Source organism: Alosa sapidissima, chromosome 3, assembly GCF_018492685.1.
Source record: "Alosa sapidissima isolate fAloSap1 chromosome 3, fAloSap1.pri, whole genome shotgun sequence".
In the NCBI taxonomy this organism is placed as follows: domain Eukaryota; kingdom Metazoa; phylum Chordata; class Actinopteri; order Clupeiformes; family Clupeidae; genus Alosa; species Alosa sapidissima.
The window spans coordinates 22,623,017-22,636,706 of NC_055959.1; the positions used below are offsets into that span (position 1 = coordinate 22,623,017).

At 44.7% G+C, this 13,690-nt stretch overlaps 1 protein-coding gene across 1 annotated transcript in view; it reads left to right on the forward strand.

Moving 5' to 3' along the window:
- usp43b (ubiquitin specific peptidase 43b) overlaps window positions 1-12,183 on the forward strand; it is a 63,156-nt gene extending 50,973 nt beyond the window's left edge. Inside the window, exons 9-15 of the mRNA XM_042086566.1 lie at window positions 3,228-3,331; window positions 5,171-5,248; window positions 5,400-5,529; window positions 7,700-8,057; window positions 8,413-8,571; window positions 9,477-9,587; window positions 10,365-12,183. Coding sequence (XP_041942500.1) covers window positions 3,228-3,331; window positions 5,171-5,248; window positions 5,400-5,529; window positions 7,700-8,057; window positions 8,413-8,571; window positions 9,477-9,587; window positions 10,365-11,518 — 2,094 coding nt within the window. The 3' untranslated portion in view covers window positions 11,519-12,183. The remainder of the gene's footprint in view (window positions 1-3,227; window positions 3,332-5,170; window positions 5,249-5,399; window positions 5,530-7,699; window positions 8,058-8,412; window positions 8,572-9,476; window positions 9,588-10,364) is intronic.
- The last annotated feature ends 1,507 nt before the right edge of the window (window positions 12,184-13,690 follow it).

The window sequence follows — 13,690 nt, forward strand, 5'->3', positions numbered from 1 at the left end:
GATATGATTATGACAGAACTCTCACGAGAGTTGAATCATGACAACAGCCCGTGGAAGTCCGTGTTGAAAAGCATGGAGTTGGGGCATGATTAACGACAGGGTGTCGCCTCCATGCGTTCTCATCCACAGCCCACTGAGGTGTGAGGGTATGCGTGTGTGCAGCCGATCCGCATGCCGCATGCATGTGCAGCCTGCAGGGGATTGGGACACATGCTAGGGATGAGAATGCTAGAGATCTATGAAAAATAACAATGTGAGATGCTTCATTTGATAAAACGTCACACACACACACGCACATTTTCTTTTTTGAGTTTTTATGTTTAGAGGCAGAGAGAGTTCTAGGTACTGCTGTGTGACAAACAGTGGTCCCTAATAGAATTCTATTTATACAGGAAATGGCTCTTACCTCCCACTGCCTGCCCTGCTCTCGGAATGGGGTTTAATGACCCTGAGTGCTGTGTATGGAATGGCACAGGTGGATTTGGTCTTTACCAGTCTACTGCTTGTTTGTCTAAGAAGAGAGGACAGGGTTTGTGTGGTGTGTGTCCACAATGTGGGCTTAACATAGCCTGATGAGCCAGACCCACATTAAAATGTAGGGTCTGGGCACTCACCGTTCGCAGTGCTCAGTCCGAGGGGCGGGATAATCAGTTGTCTTTCAAATTTCCTCTGCACGCAATAGGACAGCGCTATGAGTCCCATGGTTTCCCACCAGCGGAGCTAGTTGGCTAGTTCAAACTTTTGCCAACTTAATAAAAGCTTAACTCGTGTCACACTGTTTGCCAACAGCAACATTATCTTATTTGTTTTCTAGTAGCAGGGATTTCAAGCCAAACCGTTGCAACTCTGCCATCAATCATTATGTTAAGCCTGCCTAACAACTCTATACACGATTTGATTGGCCTGATAGATGTTTTTTCGAGCTCACAAGCCAACGGAGAGTTGGTAGACTAGCCCTGACAGCAAATGTAATTTGCTGCCACTAGGGTGCGTCTAGATTTCTAGGCTAGGCTTAACATGCTGCCAAGGCCAAAGATGAGGGTTCTGTCTCTTTGCCTGTGTGTAAAATCCATATTTGAACATGTATAAGAACGAGTGAGTTAGTAAACCTGAAGAGTCCAGTGTGTATTGGGAGCCTTGCTGAACCTGTTCATAATGTTCAACTAGGATAGCCTGGATGGCTAATTAGCATTGTTGTAAATAGAAAGTACTTTAACACACCTGGAAACCAGGGTTATAAATAAGCAATGATTTTTAATTGTTATTATTTGGCTTTTTCTAAGGCTTTGCAATTGAATTGTCTTTATTTGTGCTCTGAATATCATTTGGTTGTCAAAAATAACCCTTTAAATCATTTATTTCTTGGAAAAACGAATGCATAAGTAGGCCTAGTTATTTTCTTAGCAGAGGATATCCATAAAGTGCCAAGAGAAGTTTGCTTGTAGATTTCCTCATTTCTCTTGTCAACTTTGTAAAAGAGCAATATCCCTCACCTGGGATGCCTTAGTTTCATTTTTTTTTTTTTTTATTGAAACGGGGAAAACATTCCCCAGCTATCCCAGGAAATCTCACCTGAATGCTCAGCTAAATCCGGCCCATCTGTTAGAGAATATGTGATCGTGTGAAACGAGACTCCAGAGTAAAGTCCAGTTATTTACCACCTGCACCGCTCCTGCATATAGCACTCCTCAGTCACTCATGTTGTCCTCGTTGTCCTTCCTCTCCTTAATTCTTTCTGGGTTATTGCCTTCTGTCTCACGCTCACTCTTCCTCATTCTTCCTCTCTGATTGCATCCCCATCATCGCTCATACTCACTCACATTCATGCTATTTTTGGCTTTCTCTTGGTCTTTGCCCTCATTTCCATCATGTAGTATCCTATAGACTTCCCTATAGATAGATTTCCTGTAGATCAAGGCAAACTCTTATCTCTGAGGTTTTGTAGTCAGCTGGTGCCTCTATGTGGTAATTTTTAGTAATGCAGGCATTTCTAAGGTGTTGGATTTGTATTATGTCATTCCTATTAATCATATTGTAGTATACATTTGTATATATAATGTAGTCATATTGTGGCAAAATAATTACCTTAATAATTAAGTTCTCTCATTAATGGTGCTTGGTACTATATATCAGCCTCATTTGTGTGTGTACGTGGGTATGTGTGTGCATGCGCCCATGTGTGTGTAAGCGCACAGACGTTTGCTGAGTGCGCCATCATCAAACGAGCGACTGTGTTGTCTGAGGCAATATCTGGCCCATCGCTGCAATCCGTCCCTAACAGCGGTGTCCCGTGAGCCAGAAGCGGAGCGTGCCTCCTCAGCTCCTCCTCTCTGCCCGTCAGGCTCCCCTCGCAGCCCCTCGCACCAGACAAATCCCTGCGCTTCGGACCGCGCTGGTCTTCTTTATCCGCCAAGCCAGACAAAGAGAGTGGAAAGCAAAGGAAATCAATTGTGCGTTCGTCTCCCGAAGCCCTCTTGTTCTCTGTCTCTCCCTTCGTGCCTCAGTCTCCCTCTCGTTGTGTCTCACTCTCTGTCATTTTGTAAAGCACATGGCCAATCTCAGGCAAATATTTTGAGCTGGACAAGCACACATGAATAATGAATTTGATAGGGTTTACTCCAGCAGTAATAAAAAGCCTGGCTTGTTTTCGAGCTACCGTCAATGTAGATGTACCCTGTGGAGTTTAGGAATCGTGATTTCTCCTCCACATTCACAGTAAGGTATGAGCTACACCAGGTGCGTAACTGAAGTGTTCCGTTCGCGACGCGTAAAATCCATTTTAGATGAATGGTCTATTTTTTTCGAACATACGCCCCACTGTCACGTCTGGTGTAGCTACTTCCATTGATTATAATGGAATCTAATTGTTGCAGCAGACGCAACGCGAACGGATCGCTTCAGTTACGCGCCTGGTGTAGCTCATGCCTAAGGCCGTACATTTCTGGTGATTATGAGCGGAGCTGTGGGGGGGAAGTCACACCTGCAGCAAATGGATTGGCCCTCCTCAGCAGCCCTTATGCTGACTTGATCCTTTTTTTTTCTTTTTTCGATAGCCCTGTCATGTATCATTACCAGTGTTTTGACCTCTATGCCTTATGGCTTATACTAAACAACTGTGCATGAGTGTGTGTGTGTGTGTGTGTGTGTCTGTGCATATGTGAGTGTGTGTGTGTGCCAGTCATTTGTGGCTGAGAGTAAATGTGTGTCGTATGTCTTGTGGCCTGCAGAGCTCCAGGGTGCTGTTCAGGATTCGTGTGGTTGGGGGATCAGCTTCCTACAGCTACCTCTGCCCTCAAGACGGAAGGCCACTCTGTCATCCAGCTGTGGATCGGTACAACCTTGCTCATGCACCCACACATAAACCTGTGTGCGCTCACACACACACACACACACACATTCACTGCCCTTATATAAACTTCACCCTCCAGAGGTCGTAAAGGGCACCACTGGCATTTGCAGCCATAGCCCTGTGTCATGTGTCATGACCTTTGTCTTGACTATATTACATACTCACCCACAGAAACAATACATGTTGCAATGCAATGATGCACACAAAGTTTTTACAATGTGAATTATTCACTAGAATTCTTCTTCCGTGGAAGTTACTGTTATATGCAGAGGCTAAAATTATGCACAATTTGGCATCCATTCAGACAGATGGTTGGTAGATACGCTGCAGAAACAGAGGAACCCGGTTTCTGAATGCAGCCATAACAGTGAGACTGCAGACCTCATAATAAGCCTAACCCAGAGCACAGAAGCCCTCTCTAAAGTGTCTTTGCGTCTAAAGCAAGTCCCAATTAAGTATTCTCCTCCTTTTGTTGCCATTTATACTGAATTTATACTGAATTTTATTGAAAGGTGTGTGTGTGAATGAATGGATTCTAATGTGGAGGGAACTGAAGCCACCTGATCCTTTGCCAAACGAGCAGGTTGAGATCTGTTAATAGGAAGGTAATTAGGGGGTCTACAGCTTTCAAAACAGCTAATTGGCATTCTGTGCAATAGTGAAGCTGTGGAACTCAAAGAGCTTAAGCCCCCTCCCTCCCTCCTACACACACACAAACACACACAGCCTTGTCTCCTTCCTGCACAGTGTGCACGCGCACACACGCACACACACACACACACACACACACACACATGCTGCAAGCACCCGCAAACAGAAAAGCCCATTCACTTCCTTCAATGAATGGCTCTTGGGCTCCTGCATCTCTGACCCCAGTACTCAGGGACAACTTTGTGAGTTGGAAACGTTCTCCACAGCCATCACACAGCCTTCATTCACCCACACACAAGCTCGATCGAAGTCATCATTTTACAAACCAGACCACACCAGTAACCTTGAATAAATGTTAGCCGGGACAGAACAAAGAGCTCATAATTGTCTGTAGTGAAAGGTAATTGAATTTCTTGAGATTACTGCATAGGGCAAATGCGTCACCTTTAAATGTACAGAATGTTAGAGAATGAAAAGAAAACTGAGTTTTCATTGAATTTCTTACTAAAGCTGTGATGGCTGTAAAGACATCTGTGCTTCCATTAAGCTCCAGCTTCAGGATGTTGTTATATTTTTCTTGGATGGTCTCTTATAGACTATATAAAGATTATGCTCAGATTGTAATCAAACTTTCTGCTGAGACTGTTAACAAAAAACAAAAATATGGTTAGGGTTAGGGGTTGAATCTTGTAATGTTTAGTAATTGAACAATTTAAAAAACTAAACATGAATTTCAACAAACCATCTAGTCTCTTAAGGCCGTCCAATTAAAGTTTTAATTAGGAGCCATCAATTTGTTTTCTTTTAACATGTCCCAGGGTATATGAAAAATCAACTAAGTCCAAACTCGGTATTGGGACAGACTGACCCCTTGTGGCTGAGAGTTAGCATTGCCCTCATCCAGTTCTTCCTGTGTGTAGAATACAGTGTTGATTTGGTTCAGTCTGCCACAAACCACAATTATGTGAAAATTCTCAGGACATCGTTTGGTCCATCGTATGTGACCATCTGTCCAGTATTACAAATCAGAGCACAATGTAGCCAATCACCCAGTCATTTCAGGTGTCAGATAACTTGTGTTTTAGGACAGAATTTCAGAACATATACACCTGTAAACTTATGTGTTGTGTGTGTGTGTGTGTGTGTGTGTGTGTGTGTGTGTGTGTACAGAGCACTGAAGCTGTGTGGCTCTGGCGGACCGCGCCATGTGAAGCTGGTTGTGGAATGGGAGCATCACATCAAAGACTGGTGAGCCTCCCTGTATTAGTTAGTAAAAACCCATTTTTTTGTGTGTAGTCCGATATATAACACTGTGTGTATGTGTGTGTGTGTGTGTGTGTGTGTGTGTATGTGTGTGTGTACGTCTGTGTCTGTGAATTTTCTCTGTGTCTCCTTGCAGCCTGTTTGGGAACATCCAGGAGGAGGTGGTGAAAGATGCGGAGAGCGTGCGCTCGCAACAGCATCAGCATGTGCAGCAGTACAGCTGCACCCTGGACGAGTGCTTCCAGCTCTACACCAAAGAGGAGCAGGTAGGGCCCGCAGCCCAGGGCCCGCAGCAGGACACAAAGCACATCAGCTTGCCTTATCCTATTTATGCAGTTCTTGAGTCCTTCATTAAAGTCAACCCCTAGAGCTTATAGTGAAAGCTTCACTATACCATAGTAGAATAGATAAGTCTGTGAAACAAGTTGTATGAAAGGGCGGCTTCCAAACAAATCAAATAATTCCGCTCACGGAACGATCTCCTTCATCCTAATCAGATAGGTTTAAAACGGCTTTGTTGTCTGCGACAGAAGCCTTAAAATCAGTCAGAGCAGCACCTCGGTCCTCAGCAGGGACTGAAAACAGAATGATTTTCATTTTGGTTCGTTCTTAGCAAAAACATTATTTTTTCGTTCCTGTTCCAGTGTTCCAAGGCCACTCCTCTAAATGGTAGCTTAACAGCCTTAAAGGGATATTCCACCATTTTGGGAATTACACTCATTTTCCACCTCCCCTTGAGTTAAACAATTGATTTTTACCTTTCTCCAGTTCATCCAGCCGTTCTCTAAATCTGGCGATACCAGTTTTAGCTCCAGTCTAGCATAGATCATTGAATCTGATTAGACAATTAGCTTCTCGCCTGCTAGCATCATATTTAAAAGTGACTAAGATTTCTGGCAATTTTCCTATTTAAAACGTGTCTTAATGGCAATCGATTTGTTACTTTGTCAGATGACAGAAAAAGCAACACAGCCGCTCCCTTTATCAGACAGCGGTGGTGTGGCAGGGTCACTCACAGCAGCAGGTGAACTTGAATAAGGACATGGTGTTTTTTTTAGTGTTAGCTAGTTATAGGCTAGTTATAGACCTAGTGAATACTACTGGTCTTCTTCGAGATTTGAGTCGTGCTATGTCACTGCTCATGACATCAATATTTTATTTATAAAGTGACAGAGAGGAACCCCTGCCAGGTTGTTGCTTAGATTTTGGGTTTTGACTAAATGTTTTACTGCATATGCATCAGTAGGTAATGCATCATACAACGTTAAGGCACACATCACACATTATTTATTTATTTATTTATTTATTTATTTATTTATTTATTTTATTTTATTTTATTTTTTGGGGGGGGCTGGGTAGTGTCCATTGGCGTGCATTCAGAGGGTGTCATAATGATCCTACACTTCCAATTTCGTGCAGTTTTGCCATGTCAGGTCACAGATACCTGCGATTACATCTCATTTTTGCTTTTTCATTTGTAACTAGGTGGCGCTATACATGAAATGAGTGGTTATGGGATGGGTTGAAATGGCCCCTTAAGACCAACATACAAAAAAAAGGTGGTCCTCCTAGGCCCTACAATTCTCGAGATATTCACAGAAAACTGTGTCTGCCCTACCCTCCTTTTTAGGGGGTCCAGTCCGGTGGGGGGGGTGACGGATCAAAACGAAAAACAATGGTTCCATGCTATCCTTGTGGGGCTACATGCCCACCAAGTTTCGTGCACCACGGTCTTTCAGTGTCCCAAAAATCATTGACGGAAAATTACACATGTGAAAAAGAAAAAAAACGGAAGAAAAAAACTCTGACTAAAACCTATATAGATAGATAGATACTTTATTGATCCCCAAGGGAAAATTCAAGGTTCACTGCACGGCGGTCATACTAATGAAATGGAATTGAACAAGTGTTGAACTTGTTCAAGTGTGTGGTGTTGGGCGTGCATATGTGTCGTTGGATCAGCTCTATATTATCTTACTTTCCCACCATAATTAAAGATATGTGTGCTTGCAAATGTGAGATCCATTATTCTCAGGAATGAGAATTTCTAAAGAATTCTACTTGGATGGTGAGTCCTTGTACTCTAATAGGGTTAGCATGGACCACTGGTCTCTTGGCAACAGGTGATGAGTTGGAGCATTTCCCAGTTTTTTATAGACCTGGCTATGTGTAGTCATAGCATGGCTGTGCACTCTGCAGCGTCCAACCTTATCATCCCCATCTGTGTCTCTTGTATGTAATCAAAAAGTAACACAGCAAAAAAGTCATGAGGTGGCGACCACTGGTAAAGAAATTGACACTGGTAAAGAACCTGACACTGGTAATAAACTTGACACTGGTTAAGAATAGAATTCTCTAGCTCCATATGCATTTTTGTTTGATGAATTTCATAGTTATTGATCGATATTGATTGATCTTACGTGTGTGTGGTGGCAGCTGGCACCAGACGACGCGTGGAAGTGCCCGCACTGCCAGCAGCTGCAGCAGGGCACAGTGCAGATGAGCCTGTGGACGCTCCCGGACATCCTCATCCTGCACCTCAAGCGTTTCCGGCAGGTAGGCGACAGGCGCAACAAGCTTTCCACGCTGGTGCGCTTCCCCTTGACCGGCCTGGACATGGCCCCCCACGTGGTGAAGAGGCAGCAGGGAGCGGCACCCCCACACCACCACCAGAGCCAGCAGCACCCGCGAAACCCCCAGCAGCAGCATCAACAGCAGCAGCCCCAGGACTTCCTGTACGATCTGTACGCCGTGTGCAACCACCATGGAGGCATGCATGGGGGCCACTACACAGGTTTGCTGAAGCTGAGGATCCATCCATCATTTACAAATTACATTACAAATAGTATGAAAGAGAAAAAAGAAGAGAAAAAAGAAACATTATGAATAATATTTGGCCTGATAAGAATGTATTTGACCTAGAGTCATATGAATGTGGCCCTTTGGAGCTATTCAATATCAGTCTAAAGATGGTACTGTAGAATCTGTGCTGTTCATGTCATTATTTAAAGGTCAGAAACATTTGCAGTGTGTTTGGTGTACACACACTTGTCTCTTCATCCACCATTCAAGCGTACATCTCCCTGTGTGTTTTTATGTTTGTATGTGTATGCTTGTGCGTGTTTTTTCACACGCCCATGTAAATCCAGCTTACTGCAGGAACTCGGTGGACGGCCAGTGGTACAGCTACGATGACAGCAGTGTGGAGACGGTACCTGATGGGGAGGTGTGCACGCGAGGGGCCTACATCCTCTTCTACCAGCGCCGCAACACCATCCCCCCCTGGTCAGCCAGATCTTCACTCAGAGGTCAGCATGAGTCAGCGTCAGGTGATCACCCAATAGGGTCATGCTTTAGAGGATTTCCTTCAGCTTTTTTTGTTTGTTTGTTCCAAGTGCCATGAAGTTTGTTTTATATTCAATTATACTCCAATAAGGCCAATCAGTGTAGGCCCTTGGACCGGTATTTGATTCTCCATTTGATGGTTTGATCTTCTGCAGGTCCGTATGCCATGGTGTGTATTTTCAGTTAGCCTATTAGCTGGTTTAATGCTCATTGAGCTCAATGCAAATCAAACCAGCTAATAGGCTAACTGAAATACACACCATGCCAATCTCTAGGTATGGTGAAGGGTATGTGATAATGTGGGGCTATTTTAATTCCAAAGGCCAAGGGAACTTTATCAGGATGCAAAGTATCCTGGATCCATTAAATAACTGGCCTTTAAAAATAAAAATCTGTCTGCCTCTATGGGAATTCAACATAGGGGTATGAATACTTATGCACCCTGTATTTTAATGAAGAACATTTATTCATTTGCGATACATTATTCATTCACAAGGAAAATTGGTGTCCTTTAAGGTTGGGTTTTTAGATCCATTAAGATCCATTTCCAAAAGATGATTTTTTTATTCCTCTTTTTAGTCAACTTTAGCATGGTGCTGAATACTTTTTCTAGGCACTATAAGTGCTGTTGTCATTCACCTGTCAGAGCTAAGAATGTTCACTCTAGCATCGCAGATGATGACGCGGCTGCTGCTGCTGCTGTGTGTTTGGCGCTTAAGCTTAGAAATTTCACTGACTGAATGAATTTTTTTTCCACTCACAATCTTTTCTTCTATTTCCCTCACTCACTCACTTCCTCTTTCCATCTTGTGTGATCTTTTTCTTGCTCCTGTCTTCACGTCACCATCACTCACCCATCCCTGTCCAGGCTCCAGCAACTCCAGCTCCTCGGACCACTGGCTCATCCGCCTGGCAGGGGACAGTCCCCCCGCTCCTGATTCTCCAGTCTTTCTGGAGCAGTCAGCAAACACAGACACAGGTGAGTTTTACTCTCCGTCCATTTAAGCCTTCTGTTAAGGTGTGATATGCCAAAACGAGGCAGTACAAAAGTTGGTATTTTTTAAAAGAGGAGGACATATAGTATCAGCAACTGAAACAGTAATGTTTAGATGTAGCTTCTAGTTGCTAAAAGAAAGTCCTAGCTTTAATGTAAAGATCACTTAAAGATATAGGTAATGTTTTTATTTCTTAACTTAAAAGTCAATTCTCACTCAAAGTAGATAGGACCTAACCTGACTCTAGCCAGATGAATTTCGTTCCGCTTAGCTCCGCCTAGCTTCACTCACATCCATCTGGGACCTCTTCCATTGAGAGTGATTTCTGCACCCGATTTTATGGTACAGCCAATCAGGACGCAGGGCGGGAGTTTCATAGATGTGACATAGCGTAGAAGCGACTGTGAGACTGTTATCAGCGTCACGGGTTGGCTTCTTTGTGAGTGGTTGAAGTAGCACGTCAATAGATGACGGACAAGTGGCTTATTCAATCATATGCAAGCATTTTTTGATTAGGCCCAGCCTTCTGAAGCAACACTCCAATGGATTGGTCCCAGATGGATGAGTGGAGCTAGGCGGAACAAAATTCATCTGGCGAGAGTCAGGTTAGATAGGACCACTGTCATAACTAATGCTGTGGATTGTGCAACATTTAATTTAGATTGAAATTATGGGACTATTTGAAAAATTCTGTATTGACAAAAAGCAGAACAAGACCAGAGATCCATCTTTAGGTTCTGATTGATTTCTCCTACTCCCAGAGGGTTTTGAAAGCAAGCCGTTGATGCGTGGGACTCAAGGCCGGAGCGTGAGCATGCGGTCACCCACCCGTCCAAGCAGAGATGGCCTGGGCCGCATGCTGCCCCTGCGCTGGTCCTTCGGCTCCAAGGACCGCCAGAAACCTGCCACCCCCGGAATCATGCCTGGAGAGCTGGTGGAGTACCTGGAGTCTGGGAGACGGCCCCGGTGCACCAAAGAGCCCATCGTTCCTCTCGTAGCCAGCCCACCTACAGGCAAGGCTCAGACACTCCGTCGGAAGCCAGAATCCAGCGGTTCCCCCAGCAGGAGTAGCCCGGGCAGGGGAGCCGAGTCTCCACGGGTGCCGGAGGGCCAGAGCCGGAGGCTGCCCAGCGGCCCAGAGCAGGTCTGCCTGAGCAGCAGGGACGACAGCTCTCTGGGAAGGAGGAGCTCCAGGAGGGCTGGGACCAGGGGTGCTCAGGACCCTCAGCCCCAACCCAGCCAGGCCCACCCTAACCTCCCCACCACCACCAGCACGGCTCCGTCCAACAGGGACTCCACTCTGAGGCGGGCCAAGGCCCAGCAGGGCCCTCAGGGGTTCAGCAGGACCGGGTCGCCGGCCGAGGCTCCAGCCCAGACGGCAGATCACCGGACGGGGACGAGGAGCGGGGAGGTAGGGGCCCAGCTAAAAAGCTCTGTGTCCCTGCTCCATAAGAAGAGAGACCAAGTTCCACACAGGCCCAGAGAGCACGAGGAGAAGCTCTCCAACGTGAGTTTGTCCGTCAGGCCCCTATTCTCCAACGGCTCCCTGACTGGCGCCGCCCTAGAGGACAAGCGTACCAATGGCTCGGCTCTGCCCTTCCGAGGGCACTGTGCGCGTCATGGCAAAGCAGCAGCGACACCCAACGGCAGGAAGTGCCAAAGCAGCACTGCCACCACTGCTGCTGCCGCCATCAACGCAGACATAAAGCGAGCTCACAGCTCCTCGAGTCTTCAGGCGAAGCTGGACGGCAGCCTGCGCAGGACAGCGTCGCTTCAGAGGAACGGCCAGCTTGGCCCGCCAGCGCTGCCCCACGCCTTGGTAATGGACAGGCCGTCCTACGCCACGTTACAACGGACCCGCTACAGCACCACCTCCTTGGGCAGGCCCCGGAGAGTGCCGGAATCATGCTTCTAAAATAAAAAGGAGTTAGCGAACTAGCTAGTTGTACTGCATACCGAGCAACTAAGTAATAACTGGGGCCAGTTTCCGAGTCCCATGGATATGAGCATTGTGAGTCATTGGGTATTGATGATCTTGATACACTTTGTTATTTTTCACCTTTTGATTTCTTTTACTGATAGATTCTACTAGGGAGTTGTTAAACCCTCGAAGCAGCACATTTCATTTCCACCATTCTTGTTGAATATCCCCTACTTAAAAGAAATGGAAAAAGGGCAGCAGTCACTAAACTAAGATGAGGCGCAAATCTCATGTATAGACTACAGGACTGTCATTATTGTCATTGAGGCTTGCGCCACAATGGAAGTTCCTCTCCAATTTTGATTCAGTATGGACCACAACACAATATTGTTGGACACAATTTTAATAATTATTCCCCATATGGCTATTCCCCTGATGGCAATATTGCTTTTGCTGATTTTTGATCACAGTTTCCAAGCATAAGAAGGAGAACAGTTGAGGCTCCAGGCTCTCATAGGTCTGCTATTGCAGATGTTGTGGATGCAAGCTACAGTTTTCAAGTGGTTTCATACAATGCCCTAGCCTGACGAGCCAGACCCACATTAAAATGTAGGGTCTGGGGACTCACCGTTCGCAGTGCTCAGTCCGAGGGTCGGGATAATTGGTTGTCTTTCAAATTCCCTCTGCATGCATAGGATAGCGCTACAACTCATGAGTCCCATGCGTTTTCCCAGCGGAGCTAGTTGGCTAGTTCGAACTTTTGCCAACTTAAAAAAAGCTTAACTCGTGTCACGCTGTTCGCCAACAGCAACATCCATCTTCTTTGTTTTCAAGTAGCAGGGAATTCACACCGAACCGTTGCAACTCTGCCATCAATCATTATGTTAAGCCCACCTAACGACTCTATACACGATGTGATTGGCCCTATTGAAGTTTAATTTTTCCAGCTCGCAAGCCAACGGAGAGTTGCTAGATTAGCCCGGGCAGCAAATTAAGTGCGTCTAGATTTCTAGGCTAACAATGCCCATGCAATTCAGTTCATATTCATATACAGTGGGTTGCATAAGTATTCACCCCCATGCTAAAGTTGACTAAAAAGAGGAATAAAAAATTTTCTTTTGGAAATTGATCTTAATGCCTTAAAAAAAATGAGGAAAACTCCAACCTTTAAGGACACCAATTTTCTTTGTGAATGAATAATGTATCGTAAATAAATAAATGTTCTTCATTAAAATACAGGGTGCATACACCCCCCTTAGAGGCAGGTTGATTTTTATTTTTAAAGGCCAGTTATTTCATGGATCCAGGATACTATGCATCCTGATAAAGTTCCCTTGGCCTTTAGAATTAAAATAGCCCCACATCATCACATACCCTTCACCATACCTAGAGATTGGCATGGTGTATATTTCCGTTAGCCTATTAGCTTGTTTGATGCTCATTAAGCCCACTGAGAGCTTAAAGTCTCACCTTTCAAACGAGCCATAGCATGTGTCCATAGCTATAACATAGAATACGCTGTGGCTCTACAAAAATCGTCAACAATGATCTAGATTGCTGGCACTCTAGATTGCTGGGCCAAAGCTTCCGAAAACAGCGCAGCATTCAAAGTGTTAAAGGTTAGAGTTTTTCTCATTTTTTTTTTATTAAGGCATTAAGATCAATTTCCAAAAGATGATTTTTTATTCCTCTTTTTAGTCAATTTAAGCATGGCGGTGAATACTTATGCAACTCACTGTATAGAGTGCTGTACTGTAAGTGCCTTCCGGATTGAATTTGCAGGCTTCACCTGTTCCATGCATGCACTTGCATATCATTGAAGGTCTCCATGGTCAAGGTCACTTGAAGTGTGTGTGTGTGTGTGTGTGTGTGTATTACGTTATTATAATAAGTCACCATGTCTGCATATTTGGTATTAAAAACAAACACATCTCTGATTCAATTGGTGTATATATATATATATATGTGTGTGTGTGTGTGTGTGTGTGTGTGTGTGTGTGTGTGTGTGAAACGACACTACAAGACATTCAACACATTTTTGATTTTGCTTGTATGTGGGATTGGTTTGTTTGTGTTTGTTTTTTCTTTTATATATTTTTCTTTTCAGTACACACTGGCAATGGTTAAACATATAAATAAAATATAGAATGTGCTATTATAACCATG